Raw genomic sequence first — 17,194 nt, 5'->3', positions numbered from 1 at the left:
TGCCCATTTTAGCCCCCAAAGTGCAAATGTTATTCCACTTTTGCACCATATTACATCAGTTTAGCTTCAAAATAGCAAAATTTTTCGCGCGCATTTGTAACATCAACTTATTCTGTCGCCAAAAGGTGCTGGATTCACTTTATTTTTTTTTTTTTTTTTTTCACAATGATCCCCCCCAATGTCAAAAAGAAATCTACGCCACTGTCTGCTACCCAATAGTGAAAATTGTTTTTGTCACAATATGCTTGGAAATAATAAAAATATGTTGTTTGTTGACAAGCAGATTTCAATACATTTATTTGTTTATTTTTTGATGTGTTCATTTACAGATTCACAGCTGCAAAGAGATTTATTGCCTTTGAAATAGACCCAGCACAATATTAAAATAAAAATAAATATAAAAATAATTCATTGGCGATGCAATTAGGTTTTGATTTTGAATTTGCATGATGGATAATAGTACACAGGACAAGCGCATGTACACACAGCCATATGGGTTCAACAGTGATGAATCACTAACTCCAACACTAGGTGATGATATATATACCAGGAGCAGATGATGCAGTAGTGGTAGGGAGGACAGAACAGGAGGCAAGAGATGTAACAAGTGTCAAATTTCACCAAGAAAGGTAAGATCAGGGGCAGTGCTGCTGAGAGCCATTACTGGCACGGGGTATAATGGCCCGTGGGGGGGGGGCTCAACTGTAGAAGTAACAGGGACCGAGTCTGTGCCTATTCCAAAATAGGGGCCTATTGGAGCTTATTGGTACAAAACATTGTTTTAAAAAGGGGGGGGGGGCATTGAGTACAAACAAAAGGGGGTCATTGGGTATAAAATGTCAAAAATGGGTAATCGGGTACCAAAATTCTATTTCTTGTCTCAAATTCCCCAAATTTACAATATGAATTTGCTGAAATAAGAGAATTTGAAAGTTTCTGCATTATTTTGTGGCATTTTGATGATCAAATTTTAGAGAAAAAAGGACATTGTATAGCCGACCTAAAAAAAAGGGGAAAGGGGTCATTGGTTATGACTTTTAAAAAAGGGGTCATCGGGTATATTTGTCTTCAAAAAAGGGGGTTACATTGACAGGCATATACGTCACTTCAAAAGTTGAATCCTCTCCCCCGGCTCATGGCCACAGGGCCCTTTGATTAGCATTTATGTGCAGGATTTCATAAGTGGGTCAAAATGTCCAAGTCCCATCACTGCCGGCAGATTCTAAAAAGGTGGGGAGATTCTCCAAGGTCTCACCCCTAATCTTAGTCTCCTTATCATTTCAATGAGATACTGTGAGGGACTTTAATTTGTACCCATGGATGAAATTCCAGTCATCAAATATTCTGATACCTATAATTTTTAATGTATGTGTGGATGGCTGTAGACAGGCCCGTACGCAGGATTTTTTTTGGGGGGGGGTGCTGATTTTGTGAGAAGTGGACTTTCTTCCCCAAATTTGGACCTTTTTTGACCAAAAATGCGTAAAAAACCTGATTTTTATGCTCGCTTCGCTTGCAAATTCTGAAATTTTGGGACTTTTTGTATACTTTTTGCACCCCGCACCCCCCCTGCGTACGGGCCTGGCTGTAGATTATAACATTCCATTCTTTTGAGAATTCAAATTCAATTGGTATGATTCACCATAGAAGTGATGATGTAACAGGATTAACTACCATAGCAATAGGTTAAAACAAGTTTTGGCACATGAGTACATTCACATAGTACCTCTGCATTGAACCATATCATGTTGATCACTCCCACCTGTAGGATTAGTATCTTTGAAAAGAGCAGTATTGTATTCAATCTATGATTGCAGGCATACTCATGTGATGAGTGCAACCTGCTTGTGACATCAAAAGGATTTCTCTGCTGCTTCATCTAAGGCCCTTGGAACTCGATTTCTTGTTTCCCGTCACCCGCTATGAAATCTCGCCCGCGTTTATGAACCAAGAATCCAAACAAATTCATTATTTAGTAAAATTGCGCACTTTGTGTATTTCATTTGTGTTTATGTCTTATTAATTTGTCTCTGCATGAAGCTTTGTAAAGCTCTATTAAATAACGGTCAGCAGATGACATGCATTAGTAATAAATATCATCATCATCAGTCGGCTGCGGAGCAGGCAAATACAAGCTTTCTCAAACTATTGCGATCTTGGGCAAGCGAAACAATTTTGTTTGGCTGCAGCATGCCTTCAGTATCTCCCAGGATGTGCTGGACATATTGTAAGTACAGTGTATGCAGCCGTCCCAGTTTTCCTCTTCCCGTGTGGTATATTCTTTCACAGGCTCGTCATCTTCAAGACGCAGTATATGGCCGACAAATTTGAGTTGATGAATCTTGACTCTGGCAACCAGTGGAGTGGTGTTGGTCAGATTGTAGATGGTTTCATTTGGAATCCGATCCACACGCTTGATGTTTAACATGACATAATAAGGCTCTGAATGTAGTAGCAATTTTCCTTGTTTTTCCTCATTCATTTGTTTGGCTCAAAATTAAAAGGGGAAATCTGATAGTGCAAACCAACAGTTTGTGGAAACATTTAAAAATCAAATTAGAAATCATACATAATTACTTTTATCATATTACAGAAATGGACATATGATTACCATGGTAACACCTGATGATAAAATGATTGGAATGACTGAAATAAATAGTGGCAGTAGTGATGGTAAGATACATACTATTATTCAACCTTCTGTTGATTGATTGTTTGATTGATTCATTCATCCGTCCATGATGCTGTCCAGCCCCGTTCATTCATTCATTCATTCATTCATTCATTCCAGGGTTTGTACCGGTCATGGAAAACCTGGAAAGTCAGGGAATTTGGAGTTTGCCTATTCCTGGCCTTGAAAGTCAGGGAATTCCATAAAACTTCGGGGAAAATCAGGGAATTTTTTAATGTCCTATATTATTTTTCCTGTGGTTAAAATGTTTGTAAAACTTTTAAACTTTCCGACTTAAACAATGTTTGGCATAATACGTTCAACGCCATGATTCATGGAACGATAGGTGTTTGTCATTTGAAACTCATGTTGAATCTTTTGATGAAAAGATCTGCTTTAAAAATAACAGGAAATGCCATTTCAATGATTTAAGGAGCATGTATGGTGAATGGATCATAACGGCATAATTAGGCTATTTAATAGGCCTACAGATGGTGACTTTCAGATGGTGCATGCACATTAATATTTTTCATTAACCATCTAAACGGTACCCCTTCTGAAGGTATTTAGTTAACTATAAATACAGACCTGTCAACTGTTCTGCCTTTTGCGTGATTCCGAAGTTAAAACCCTGAAAATGTGCAATGTCCCATATTTCTGTCCATCATCCTTTTGCACCAATAGAGCTAAATAGTTAACATAGCATACGTAGCAGTTAGATGGTTAATAAAAAAATTTAGCATTCACAATCCGAAAGGCAGGAGGAATTATATCTGAAACCATCTTAATATTTTTCACAAAAACCATCTAACTGCTATGCTGTATCTTCTGAAGGTATTAAGTTAACTATTTAGCTCTATTGGTGCATGTAAAAGAATAAGCCTACAAGATTGTTTCTGACATTGTTTTCTCCCGACTGATATTAATATTTTCTCCTCACTAACATTAAATATTCTTCTTTAACCATTTATGCAGTGCATGATAGGCCGACAATATGGTTCAGGACATTATTTTACTTGCATGTAACTGCTATACATACCCAGTACAGAGTCTTCTATCTAACATTGGCACTAAACTTTTTTTTATTTTTAAACATGCCCTTAGACACCAAAACCCGATGTTAGGCCCATGTATAACAGCAGCGGACTGGTACGATAATGATGTTAATGATGTATCGATCAATGATTTTCTGAACTGCTTTATGCATGATTTGAGATGTTTTCCAAGGGTATTTTACCCCCTTTTGATGTAGAGTTCGCCCCAACCTCAGATTGGCTCTTAGTCGACCTGATAACCGACTAGCAGTGTTTCCTCATCAAGCCATTACCTTACATATCTATTAATTATTTTTTATTTATATTGCATACGTTTGCATTTTTATATTTGGATAAAATAAAACTGAATTAAACTACATGTAGGCACTACCTTTTGAATTCATGAATTAAATGTTATCATTGTGTTTATTATAGTTCAATCAATCAAATCTGTTCACAGATGAATTTACTTTACTATTCACAGATAAATTTACTGTAGAACAAGCCATTGATCAAATAGGATTTGGACGATTCCAAGTGAGAATATCTCTTATCACTGCTGCACTGTCGGTAAGTTACAAAATATAAACCAGCATAAATTATAATGACTGCTGCATAAAAATGTGATTAGTTACAAATATAGACTTGCAAAAAATGGCAATAATAAGGCTTATTAATTGTATTGTGTTATTCACAATCAGCCAGATGTGTTGGGGTCAGTGAATGTGGAGCTGACTATTCCAATCACTGTTAAAGCCATAATGTACAATTTCTGTCATATTTTGATTTTATTATTCTTTACTCAAAATGCTGAAATGATATTAGTAATAACTGCCAGGAAGGGTTTCTGTCCATATGAAGCTGAAATGAGGCAAAGTGAAAGGCGCTTTATAAATCAAAAATTTAATTTAATTTTAATATTGTATCGAAAGCTTTGTGCATAACTCTAAACCTGTGGCCTGTTAAACCTTGCTGGAACTTATATATTTACTTGTATCTCACACGAGATCCAGGCGCTCTCTCCGGCTTGTTGATGTTGCAGTGCATCTGTTGTTCGCGTGAAAAGTGACCTGATTAGCATAATCTGAAAAGTGACCTGGTTAGCATAATCTGAAAAGTGACCTGGTTAGCATAATCTGAAAAGTGACTGGGTTAGCATAATCTGAAAAGTGACTGGGTTAGCATAATCTGAACATGACCTGGTTAGCATACTTTGAAAAGTGACCTAGTTAGCATATTTGAAAAGTGACCTGGTTAGCATAATTTGAAGTGACCGGGTTAACATAATCAGACAGTGATGTGAACTGAGATATTTAAGTTTAAGAGTACAATTCTATAATTTTCTCCAATTTGTACCCAGAAAGCTATAATTTTTCTGATTATGTATACAAATTTTTAATATATAGTTAATCAAAACAGCTGAAGATAGTGCTCGATACTATTAGATTGTAGAGCGTGTAATAAAATACATAAAACAGCGTAATTATGTTATAACAGCATGATCATCAGATAAATAGCTGAACACTGAACTGTAACAAATTTTTACATATAATTGCTGTGGTGTGTTATCTTCACGAGATATTTGGTTGAAAATTTATTTATTATTTGGCGACTTTGTCCATTCTTGACCCAAAATAATTTTTTCACACGATGTAAAAAATTACCAGTAGTTATATGGTTGCATTTAAGAATTTTTTGCCTCTTTCTGCAACAACCATGATCACATGCATTGATTTGTTTGCTCTGATTTGATTTGATTTGATTTGATTTGATTTGATTTGATTTCATATGATTTGATTTGTTTTGTTTCTCACTTCAGATGACAGATGCAGGGGAATTGATGTTGCTAAGTATTCTCAGCCCGGAACTACAGTGCAAGTGGCATCTAGCAAAATGGCAACAAGCCCTCATAACCACGATAGTCACAGGGGTTGATGTACGTAGACCGCTTGATCACTTGTTCAAAAAAGTTCAAAAAAAGATAACTAAGTCGAAGCCAACCAATTTGCATGTACTATATGAACGATAATTGTACAAGGATTACTTGGCGACTTCAAAATTTGAAGAAAAAATTCGCCTCGACTTAAAAATCCGGTAAAACTTGAAAATTTATGCAAATTCAGCCCAAAATCCAAGATGGCGGCCGTAAAGTGAAAATTGTCAGAAGAAGAAAACTAAATCGAAGCCAAGCCATTAACATGTCTCACATGATAGGTAATTGCATACAGATTAATTGGGGACTTTAAAAAATGAAGAAAAAATTGGTCTTTGGTTTCAAAATGCACAAAATGGCAAAAATCCAAAATGGCGGATATACGAACAAATGATCAGGGCCAACACCTGTGTAGTGTTTGTTGGATATCTTATCGGCTCACCGCTGTGGGGCAAATTTGCTGATGTTTATGGAAGGAAAACGGTAGGTCTTTAGGAAATTTATGTATTTCTGTAAAAATTGAATTCTGTTCTATTAAAAATCAAAGTGGTAAAGGTATTTAAATGCATCCATGCAGTTTATTGTATCAATTATATATGGACCAAAATATTACACTTTCAGCCCAGTAGCCCTTGTAGCTCTTCAGAAAGGAAAATAATGAACTGAGGCACTGGAGCATGCTATTTTGAGGTAGAAAATAGTTTTGTATAAGCTTAACGCTCTGCATGATTCAACATAATAAGGGAGCGATCGTTATTTATGGCAGGGGGGAATGGGTAAATTTAGGGGGAACACGAAATTTTTAGTGGTCTTGAGGGGGAACCTGAAATTTTTAGTTGAACCAGGAGGGGGGATTGTTAAATTTTAAATGGAGAAAACTTGGGAAAACAAGGGGGAACGCGAAAATTTTGAGCGGATGCGAGGGGGGAACGCGAAATTTGTTGTCGATATTTTTGCCAAAACACCCATTCCCCCCCCTGCCGTAAATAACGATCGGTCCCTAAGTTCAAGTTTTGACATATTTTCTCAAATTATCAAGAGCTATCTCAAGAGCCATCTCAAGAGTCATTTTAATGTATTTTCATGCTGATTCCAAATATGGTCATGATAATTTACAATTTTGAAATTTCTGAATTAAAAAAAAAAATATTGAAACTTGTCATCTGCAGTTAATATCCACATGGAGAGAGATAAACATTCCTGCGAAGCTATGTCTCTATGCCCCCATCAGAGCTGCTAAAACAAGCCTGTATAACCCATGCTGTTTGGTTTTTGGCTCTTAGCGGAGCTAATGGGCCTAAGGAGTCCAGCTCGATGGTAGCCATATTTTACCTCATTTTTCGGCAACTTCCGGCGCTGCTTTTTTATACTAAGGCTTTTTTTGTGTGTGATATTTAGATATCAAATTGGGTTCTAAGCTTTGCCGAGTTATTTTTCAATCGATTGCACTCCTTTAGAGGTGAATTTGGGGTGAGGAAAGTACTTATTTTGAAGTGAGAAAAGTCAAAAGTCGTCACGAGAAACAAGTCATTTCTATCTTTTGCTTGGTTCCCTGTATGCGCTAGAGATTATTTTGGTCTGAGTAATTTAAGTTGCGAGATCATGGCGGGAATTGACGGATTGCACTATTTTTCTTTGGGAAAGTGACCTTTTATGAATTTTTGCGGTGATCTCACGTGGCTAGAAACGTGATTGGATGATTCCTTTGTCCAGATTGTTTATTGAGTTCTCGGGAGTTTCGTCACCATGGGACAACACTTCAAAATATTTAGAGACCAGTGGCGTAGTAATTTAGTTAAATTAACGCTAAATAACCAGGGTTGCCAAAAAAAATTCAGCCCAAATCAAATAATCGAAAAGTCGCCCAATTTTTTTCTTTACCCTTTGTATTCTATGGGGCAGGAAATTGTCCCGGTTAAAATCTTCAAAAGTCGCCCAATTGGGTTACCAAATCGCGGGTTTGACAACCCTGAAAACAACGTCTCGCCAGCGAAGGTCACAGCTGGCATTGTTTGTGCGGCACGCTTTCTACCAGCGTGGGGTTGGGAATTCTGAAAATCTGTAAAAAGGGTGGGGGTTAAAATTTTGTGGAATAAATGGTGGGTTTCTAAAAAGCGTGGGAGCAATATATAAAGCGTGTGGGTAACGCTACCAATTGAAAAAATATATATAATAAAGTAATTTGATGATCTGTTGAAAAACATTCATATTTTCTTCATAAATCTCGAAAGAAAATCTTGGAAATTAATTTGCTGCTGTTTTCAATTCGTACGACGTCACCCATATAGTAGAATCGACGCGCCGTGAATTTTATGAATGAATCAGGAATGAATATAATTTTCAGTCTCTACACCAGCCGCTTTGGTCCGCTCGCTCCACACTAGAAGTGAAGGGACCGGAACCACAGCGGCTGTGTAGAGAGTGATGAGCATGACGTAATGCAATTAATTCAGGATGTCAGCCCTCTACCATTCGCACATGTGTTCACAATAAACAATTCTAATGGCGAAAGTCGTAGTTTTTGGAAAGATTAAATTGCAGTGATTCAGTTGTGCAAATAATGTCGCAAATGTTTCAGATGAAGAAGAAAATCATGAGTATTTGTTAGATGAGGATAAATTCTGCATCAATTCGGATTCTGAAATGGATCAATGGTGCAGATATTGATAAAATGGACCCGGAAGTGACTGTTCAGTCTTCCGAATTTGATTAAAGTAATGTTGTAAATGTAAGCATAAGCTTTGGATACAAACACTGCAAAAGAGTGAGGGTTTGATTTTTGTCTCGTCTGAACTATGTTTATATCTGGTCTCATGTACCGATACCTCGTTCAGGATGGGCCTTAGTAATCACTATTTCTGTCTGTCCGTGTGTGTGGGGGGAGGGGGGTGTGTGTCCGTCCGGAGCTGTATCTGGGGAACCGTAAGACCTGCGGGGGCGTTACTTGGTGGGAGGAAGCATATCCAAGTTTGCTCCGTAACCGTATGTTTTCGGTGAATGCGAAAATCAGCATAAATTGATAGCAAGATCTGAAGATCCGTTGGGCGCATGGTAACGAAACCTGGTGGCAGGAACGATCAGGGGTATATAGCGCTAGGTTGCTTTTTGGGGTCCCGGACCCACCAAAATAGAGTTCGGACCACCTATTTTTACATTTTCTGCAAGATCAGGGGTCCCTGCAGATCCCCAGTTTTTTCAATCTAGCGCTATTGCAGGCATATTTATGCTGCATTTGTGCAAATCGGACTCGCCAAACTCTACCTCCGGACCCCTACTTTTAATTTTCTGCAAGTTCGGGGTCCCTGCGACACTGGAGTGTTTAGTTCTAGCGCTACCCCTGGGAGCGATACACACCTGCTGATCACCTGGTTAGTTTTTTGGCAAAGATTATGCGCATTTAGTTGTTAATTTGCATAATTTATGCGGAACACTTCTATAAATATGGTTGGAAATCTGAAGAAATCCGCCTTGTGGAGCTGTATATGGGGATCCATAAGAACCCTTAGCGATATGATGATGTAACTTGATAGGGGTAGCATGACTAGAGGGTCTCGACCTGATTCGATTTTGAGCACAAAGTATGGTTATGAAATACTTAATTTGCATAATTTGTGCATTACAGGCGAAAACCTATTTTCTCAGAGACTGGGGGTCACACATTCTTCAAACTTGGTTGGTGGGTGCATCTTGACCCCAGACAAAACAAGTGTGTATTGTTTCGTGGGTTAAGGTCACCCGAGGTCATCCAGGGGTCATCTGAGGTCAAATTACTAAAAACTGCCGTATGGGCATGAAACTTGGTGGGTACAGTCAACATTTAGAGTCACATTTTTGGAAAGTCATTTCGGGGTCAACCAAGGTCATCCAGGGGTCATCTGAGGTCAAATTTCTAAAAACTGTCGTATGGGCATGAAACTTGGTGGGTACAGTCAACATTAAGAGGCAAATTTTCGGAAGGTCATTTCAGGGTCATCCGAGGTCACCAAAGGGTCATCTGAGGTCAAATCACTAAAAACTTGTATATGGGCATGAAACTTGGTGGGTACAGTCAACATTTAGAGTCAAATTTTCAGAAGGTCATTTCAGGGTCATTCAAGGTCACCCATGGGTCATCTGAAGTCAAATTGCTAAAAACTGTTATATTGCCATGAAACTTGTTGGGTACAGTCAACATTTAGAGTCAAATTTATGGAAGGTCATCCAAGGTCACCCAGGGGTTATCTGAGGTCAAATTACTAAAAACTGTCATATGGCCATGAAACTTGGTAGGTACAGTCAACATTTAGAGTTAAATTTTCGGATGCTCATTTCGGGGTCATTCGAGGTCACCCAGGGGTCATCTGAGGTCAAATTACTAAAAACTGTCGTATGGACATGAAACTGGGTACAGTCAACATTTGGAGCCAAATTTTGTGGGGTAGCAATACCGTAGCATGTTCCTCAAACTTGGTGGGTGCAAGAACAATTAAGTTTGTATTGGTTAGTGGGTCAAGGTCAACTGAGGTCATCCAGGGGTTATCTGAGGTCAAATGAGCAAAAACTGTCGTATGGGCATGAAACTTGGTGGGTACAGTCAACATTTGGGGTCAAATTTTTGGAAGGTCATTTCGGGGTCATCTGGTGTCACCTAGGGGTCAGCTACCAACCTGTTGCGCATTCGACTTCAAGAACAATCGCTTTCCCACCAAAGAAGCGTAGAGCCACAGTACCATTGGTGCTCTTGTTGATTTTGATTTTAAAATATATTCACTTTGAGGAAGGAGTCATGACTTTTTTACATCCAAACAATGAGGCTGACTACACACACCCCTGAGAAGCTCTGATATATAAATATTTTGAATGTTTGCAGTGATTTCATTTTGTGGTCATATTCCCCATTCCATACAGGCTCTGATCATGATAGGACTTTGGCTTTTTGTGTTTGGTCTTCTCAGCAGTTTCTCACCCAACTATATATGGATGCTGTTGTTGCGAGGTCTGGTAGGATTTGGGATTGGAGGTACAGCGCAAACGTAAGCTTTTCTATCCATGTGATTCTAATTTTCCAGAATTTGACCATGCATTGGTATCACTTTTCAGTTCTTTTTGATGACTGTAAAACACACTAGCGACCAAAACATGCCATGAAGACCTTAAACAGGGCCTTATTGACAAAACATGGCATGTCGAGTGCATGCAGAAATCGTAGACTCCAAGTGTATAGCAGGACCCCGCCCCAGTAAGAATAGCTCCAAAATAAGGCTGGATTTGCATGTTTTAGGCATAGATCCTGGGACACACACCCTTTGCACCCCTGATGGACCTTACACACAGTCAGTACTTGAATATTATCCTCAAGTTGCACTGGGAAACTAAACATATTGGGGTGTGTGTGTGTGTGTTAATTAAGGGAAAAATATACCAGAGTTTGATCCGGGCTCTACAATTTGGGCTTATCCATTTATCCTAACAATGCATTAAAAACAATATAAATATTGAATTTGATGTAATTGCTGTAAATTCATTTTATTTACAGAGTTGTCCTCTACTCCGAGTTTCTACCTTCCACAGTGCGTGGATTTTGGATGACTCTTGTTTCGGTAAGACTCAATTTTATTATTGTATTGTATTCTATTGTTATGTTATGTTCTTTTCTTCCATTGTATTGTTCTGATATGTTCCAGGCGCGTGCCGGGGGAGGGGCTTTGGGGGCTGCAGCCCCGGTCTTCAAAAAAGGAAACAAAAAGAGAAAGAGGAAAGAGAAGGAGAAGGAAGAGAGAGGGAGGGAGAGGGAGTGAGAGTGGCATATCCAGTGGGGGAAGGGGGGTGTAGTACCTCCTAAAATCAAAAGGGGGAGAAAAAGGCACCCAAAAGTGGATCCATAGGCCTATTTCACAAATTTTGAATGGAATTTGAACGCATTTTATACCCACTTTTTCAGTCAAATTCTCATTCAAAAATCCTATAAATAGATGCATATAAAAGGCCTATGCTCCAAAATAACCAATAATATTAAATGTAAAAATGTTGCACCAAATGCCTTCATTGAGGCTTGATTGCGAGTTATTGAGCATGCATGTTCATATTAAACTAAAATTTGCGGCTCAGTTGGAATTCTGGTAAAATATATGCTCCGAAAATAACCTACAAATGTGTAAAAATGTTGCATCAAATGGCTCCATTGGGGCTTTCACTTTCAAAAATTTTCTAATTCACCCCCTGTCGCGCATGCGCGTCTGCGGCGCTGACGCGCTGATGTTAAACCTTTCAACATTTTGCGTTCAGACTTCAGCCCCCCGGGTCCCGGTTTCTGGGCATGCCCCTGTGTTCCATATTCTGTTCATTAATGTGACCCACACGCATAAACCAGGAATATAGTTACCAGCAGGTATAGGTTTATACAGATAACAGAGCCATCAAAAATGTTTCAATTCTAATTTCACGGTATGCAACTGAGGGACTAAGTGGATGTTTCAAATCCTTGAAAGTACTTATTAAAGAGAGGAATCTGTAATTCACAGTTGTGCCATGTTAAGGGATGTGGTTATAGGAATAAAGACCAAACAAACAAATTCTTGTTTAAGCCTAATATTGTAGTCTTTCAACCCTTTCACAACTTCAGCTGTGTAACTTACGAAAAATCCAGCTAAAAAGTGGTTCTTTTAATTTTAGAAAATACATTAAAAATCGCATTGGACTTTTTGTACTGATCGTACTATCAATAACCACCAGCCTATAATGTTCTGATCACACATAGACTGGGATTACATGTGACGTCATTGCCAGACAATTGGTCTCTATTGTTCCTTGCCCAGAAATATGCCCACGCAGTCATCTTGTGTTCAGGGACCGTGCTTTTAAAACGCCCGCCAGATCACAATAAAGCCATTGAACTGTGTATTGTAAAAAAGTGCGTGGGCGGAAATGACCATGAACTTGGGTCACCGAAACAAATGTTTATATTGGTGTCAGGCCTTTCATAGTGATACAACAATTAGCCCCCAATATTGGCTTTCATTTGAACCGTTATTTGTTAAACTGCGATTTTTACTTTTTGAGAAATCAATGAACGTATCAAAAAACTTTTCGCAACTCGATTTTAAATTGCCCGTACCGTTAATACCTATTCGACCTTGTGTAAAGCAGGAAAGTAATTGGTCCATTTCTCAGAATATCAATGCAGCAAAAATATCCAAGGGATCATTTACAAAATAAACTGCACTTAGTAAATACATTTGGGACTTAAAAGACAAGAAAGTAAAATTCAGCATAAAGTGGTCAATACAAAAGAAAACCAACTCATACACCAATGTTTCTAAAAGGTGCCATCTCTGCTTATGGGAAAAGTATTTTATCATCACTGCGGACAAATCCACTGCATTAAATTCTAAATCGGAACTCATCAGCAAATGTAGACATGCCAACAAGTTTCTCTTGAACAATGTTGCCTAATTATAATTTTATGTTTATATTAAAAAGCGTTAAACATGTTTAAGGAGAATTAAAATATATATATATAAGCGACACCGTAAGCGACACGCAAGAAAGCGACCAGAGCGTTAAACATGTTTAAGGAAAAGCATAAGCGAAGCGTATAAAAATCATCGCGTTAAACATGTTTAAGCTACGCGATAAACGCATGACTCTAAGTTTGTTCTACATTTCTCTCCTTCACCTGAGGAGCCTTCGCGCGAAACGACTCGTAGTGAAAATGGAGTAAATTTGTTTCTTTTAATGTTATGTATCTTGTAAAATATTCATGTATTTAAAGCATTCGTGTAGTGCTTACATTTATATTAAAATATATTCTGTTTTGTTTTATTCTATTCTGTTAGTTAATTTTTATTGCTTTACTCTATCTTGCTCTATGCTACTTTGTATTGTTCTATTCTATTCTATTTGGTTCTATTCCATGCTATTCAGTATCGAAGTTACGTAATGTTACTATGCCAACGGGATCACGCGCCAGAGTAATGAACTACGATCGAAACAATCACCACACAAAGTATATGGTACTCGAAGGATATCAAAATAGCGTGATCCGGTAACCAAGAGAATTACGTAACCACTTCGATGCTGAATTCTATTCTATTCTATTCTAGTTTATTCTATTTTATTCTATTCTATTCTATTCTATTCTATTCTATTCTATTCTATTCTATTCTATTCTATTCTATTCTATTCTACTTTATGCTATTATGTCTGTATTTTTCTATTATATTCTATTTTATTCTCTTCTATTCTATTTTGAAAATATTTCATTCATGATTACTTTTATCAGTTTTCCTGGATTCTTGGTGTGGTATGGGTAGTAGCCGTTGGATATTTTGTCATGCCAACTCTAGGCTGGAGATGGTTACTGGTGATATCAGCAATGCCACTGATTATATTCATTGCCTGCTGTTATGTAAGTATGGGAATGTATAGGGACACACCTCAAACTAAACTCCTCAAAAAAAGTTTGGAAACTTACCAAAACGGCTTTATATCAGAAAAATTTGAAATCTATTTCCATATTATTTCATATCAATACAAGCGTTGTTCTTTCCTGTCAAAAATGATATCAAATTTGTAACCATAACTTATTTTATTGTTGAGGAACTGTCTTTGAAAGACAAGGAGGTCTCAAACAAAATGTGCCAAATCTGTCATTGTCTGCGCCATTTGCATCAGTAAACATGAGTAAGGAATACCCCACTGTTTTATTAAAAATGGTTTTTGTACTGTCAGTCTCACGTACCGGTCTTCTGCAGCCGTTGTTTTTCTTGGATGGAAACTTCTTGGTTTGTCTTTGACATCTCCGGTCTGACGAAACTTGACTTTTAGCTTGGAGATCATACTGCAGGAAAATCCAAATGTTGCCGTGATTCTGAGGTATGCCAGCCTCAAGCTGACCAATAGCGCGAGCCTTATCCAGGTCTGGTAATCGAACCAAGTTTGCTTAGAAATTTCTTGCAAATGACCACTATGAAGAAGTGACCAGCAAGATAGGTTGACTTGTGTTGATCTGTTTGAATCCACAAGTAGTAGAACTGCTAATCCCATCCTAGCACTTTTCATTCAACATGATGTACTGCAAACAACTTTTCATTCATTCTTTTATTCATGCATTAAACCACTCTTTCATTCATTTAGAGCAACAAGATGGCGAAGATAATGGTCAGTTTAGCACATTTTCTTTGAGACCTCTGTCTTTCAAAGCAAGTTACGCAGCCGTGCAATAAGCCATCGTCACAAATGAGTTATCATTGTTGACAGAAAAGAACAATAATTTCGCTGGTATGAAACAATATGGAGATAGATTTCAAAATTTTCTGATATACAACCGTTTTTGAAAGTTTCCAAACTTTTTTTGAGGAGTTTATATACTGGTTTTAACTCCATGTTACACGGTTTGAGAAAATTTCACTTTTAGTCAAGGGCATTCAGTTATTTTGAGTTTCAACAGTGTTGCATAATTTATTTTTACACAGAGACACTACATGGCTTTTTTTTACTGTATTTTATTTGTATTAAATTGGACTGTAACCTATGGTTTAGGCTCTTAAAATACAGGCTTTTGCCAAAAATGCTGAAGTACTCTATTTCGGTCCCATCATGACAATCCAATAGTACATATGTCCTAAAGCATTATTGCACACGGCTAAAGACTCTCCAACATCTCTTTATTATCATTGCAGTTTTTACCAGAGAGTGCCTATTACCATGTTGCCTGTGGGAATAAAGAAGCTGCCTTGGATACCTTGAAACTTGTAGCCAAAACAAATGGAAAGTCATTGCCACCAGGAGATCTCAAAGTAGGCAGTGGGTCGGTAAGTACACACCCAAGACCTTTTTTATAAGGTGAATAGGAACTTGGTATACACTTTCTTGCTTGACCTGCATGTAGCCATCTTGACAATTAAGTGGTGTATTAATTAATTAGCTACTTCATCAACACCAATATCAGCAGTAGATAGCTACTTCATCAACACCAATATCAGTAGTAGATAGCTACTTCATCAACACCAATATCAGTAGTAGATAGCTACTTCATCAACACCAATATCAGCAGTAGATAGCTACTTCATCAACACCAATACCAGCAGTAGATAGCTACTTCATCAATACCAATATCAGTAGTAGATAGCTACTTCATCAACACCATTATCAACAGTAGATAGCTGCTTCATCAACACCAATATCAGCAGCAGATAGCTACTTCAACAAAACCAATATCAGCAGTAGATAGCAACTTCATCAATACCAATATCAGCAGTAGATAGCTACTTCATCAACACCAATATCAGCAGTAGATAGCTACTTCATCAGTACCAATATCAGCAGTAGATAGCTGCTTCATCAACACCAATATCAGCAGTAGATAGCTACTTCATCAGTACCACTATCCGCAGATGATAGCCCCTCATCAACACCAATAATGGCAGTAGATAGCTACCTCATCAACACCAATATCAGCAGTAGATAGCTACTTCATCAACACCAATATCAGGAGTAGATAGCTACTTCATCAACACCAATGTCAGCAGTAGATAGCTGCTTCATTAATGCCAGTATCAGCAGTAGATAGCTACTTCATCAACACCAATATCAGCAGTAGATGACTACTTCATCAATGTCAGTATCAACAGTAGATACCACCTGTTGATAACTAACTCAGTTAGAATTCAGGAATCCATATGATTGTGTCTGAGTTTGAACAATGGGATTCTGGTATTATATGTATTATTTATGATGCATATCACTCTCAAATTCCTTTATGGAATTGCAGCATACAAATGTGTGAGTTCAAATCAATATTTAATACATTGTAAATGTTAGTAATATCTTTTGCATCCATAATCTCAATATCTGCTGAATTGACTGAATCAGCAAGGAATGTGTAACTAGAGCGATACGTTTTCCGTGTTCTACTTTTCAAATTCTGTTTTATCAATTTTATGTGTTTTGCCCGTTTTACTATGTTTTGTCTATTTTACATTTTACAATAAAGATATATTACCAGCTTTTCCCTTTTTATACACCTTTATTGTATTGAAAACAACAACAGACACACATTTTGTTATTTTCTTTTTCTTTGTATTCTATTCACTCTTTTCTTTGTATTTTATTCATTTTGTTTTATTCACTAAAATTATATCAATTTAATTTTTCCAACTACATGAAATCATATTTTCAGTTTTCTATCTCTGATTCTGTGAAATTCATCCATTTTCTGCATTACGGAAAACATATGGCTCTTATTAGAATGTGACTCATTAATGTATTTTCATGTGTTTTCCCCGCAGGGTGATCGAGGAACATTTGTTGAATTGTACAGCGATAGAAAAACTACCATAACAACATCACTGCTTCTGTTTATATGGTATGTAGTTTTGACATTTCTATAAAATATAAAAATTCACTTTTGTTTTCCACTTAAAGGCCCATTCAGCGATTTTCTGTTTGAGATATTTTGTCATCTATACCGACAAACAAGCAACTCTTATATTCTTGATCACAATATATAATTTGAAAGGGGACCCATCAATATACCAACTTTTCAAGAAATTTGGATCCATTGACATACCAAAATTT

The 17,194-nt window shown here is 37.4% G+C and overlaps 2 protein-coding genes across 4 annotated transcripts in view; both read left to right on the top strand.

Annotated features, from left to right (window-relative positions):
* The first annotated feature begins 348 nt into the window (after window positions 1-348).
* On the top strand, window positions 349-5,690 carry LOC140163575 (synaptic vesicle 2-related protein-like). Its single transcript, XM_072186889.1, has 5 exons — window positions 349-629; window positions 2,594-2,673; window positions 4,190-4,275; window positions 5,525-5,641; window positions 5,676-5,690. Exons 1-5 carry the CDS (start codon window positions 535-537, stop codon window positions 5,688-5,690), a joined length of 393 nt encoding a protein of 130 aa, XP_072042990.1. The 5' UTR covers window positions 349-534.
* Window positions 5,691-5,793: 103 nt separating this feature from the next.
* Window positions 5,794-17,194, top strand: part of LOC140164611 (synaptic vesicle 2-related protein-like) — a 30,267-nt gene continuing 18,866 nt past the window's right edge. For 2 of the 3 annotated variants that reach the window (XM_072187937.1, XM_072187936.1), the window contains exons 1-6: window positions 5,794-6,121; window positions 10,526-10,650; window positions 11,154-11,217; window positions 13,899-14,024; window positions 15,298-15,429; window positions 16,906-16,982. In XM_072187937.1, coding sequence (XP_072044038.1) covers window positions 6,029-6,121; window positions 10,526-10,650; window positions 11,154-11,217; window positions 13,899-14,024; window positions 15,298-15,429; window positions 16,906-16,982 — 617 coding nt within the window. In that variant the 5' untranslated portion in view covers window positions 5,794-6,028. The remainder of the gene's footprint in view (window positions 6,122-10,525; window positions 10,651-11,153; window positions 11,218-13,898; window positions 14,025-15,297; window positions 15,430-16,905; window positions 16,983-17,194) is intronic. The other variant, XM_072187938.1, reaches the window with a different exon arrangement.

Source organism: Amphiura filiformis, chromosome 11 (assembly GCF_039555335.1).
Source record: "Amphiura filiformis chromosome 11, Afil_fr2py, whole genome shotgun sequence".
NCBI classification, from domain to species: domain Eukaryota; kingdom Metazoa; phylum Echinodermata; class Ophiuroidea; order Amphilepidida; family Amphiuridae; genus Amphiura; species Amphiura filiformis.
The sequence above is the reverse complement of the archived record's forward strand: the minus strand, read 5'-3'. Positions and strand labels throughout refer to the sequence as shown.

Coding starts and splice junctions, on each gene's coding strand:
- LOC140163575 (XM_072186889.1), top strand. CDS start 535: ATGATATATATACCAGGAGCAGATGATGCAGTAGTGGTAGGGAGGACA. Junction 630..2,593: donor GTCAAATTTCACCAAGAAAG/GTAAGATCAGGG, acceptor ATCATATTACAG/AAATGGACATATGATTACCA. Junction 2,674..4,189: donor AAATAGTGGCAGTAGTGATG/GTAAGATACATA, acceptor TACTATTCACAG/ATAAATTTACTGTAGAACAA.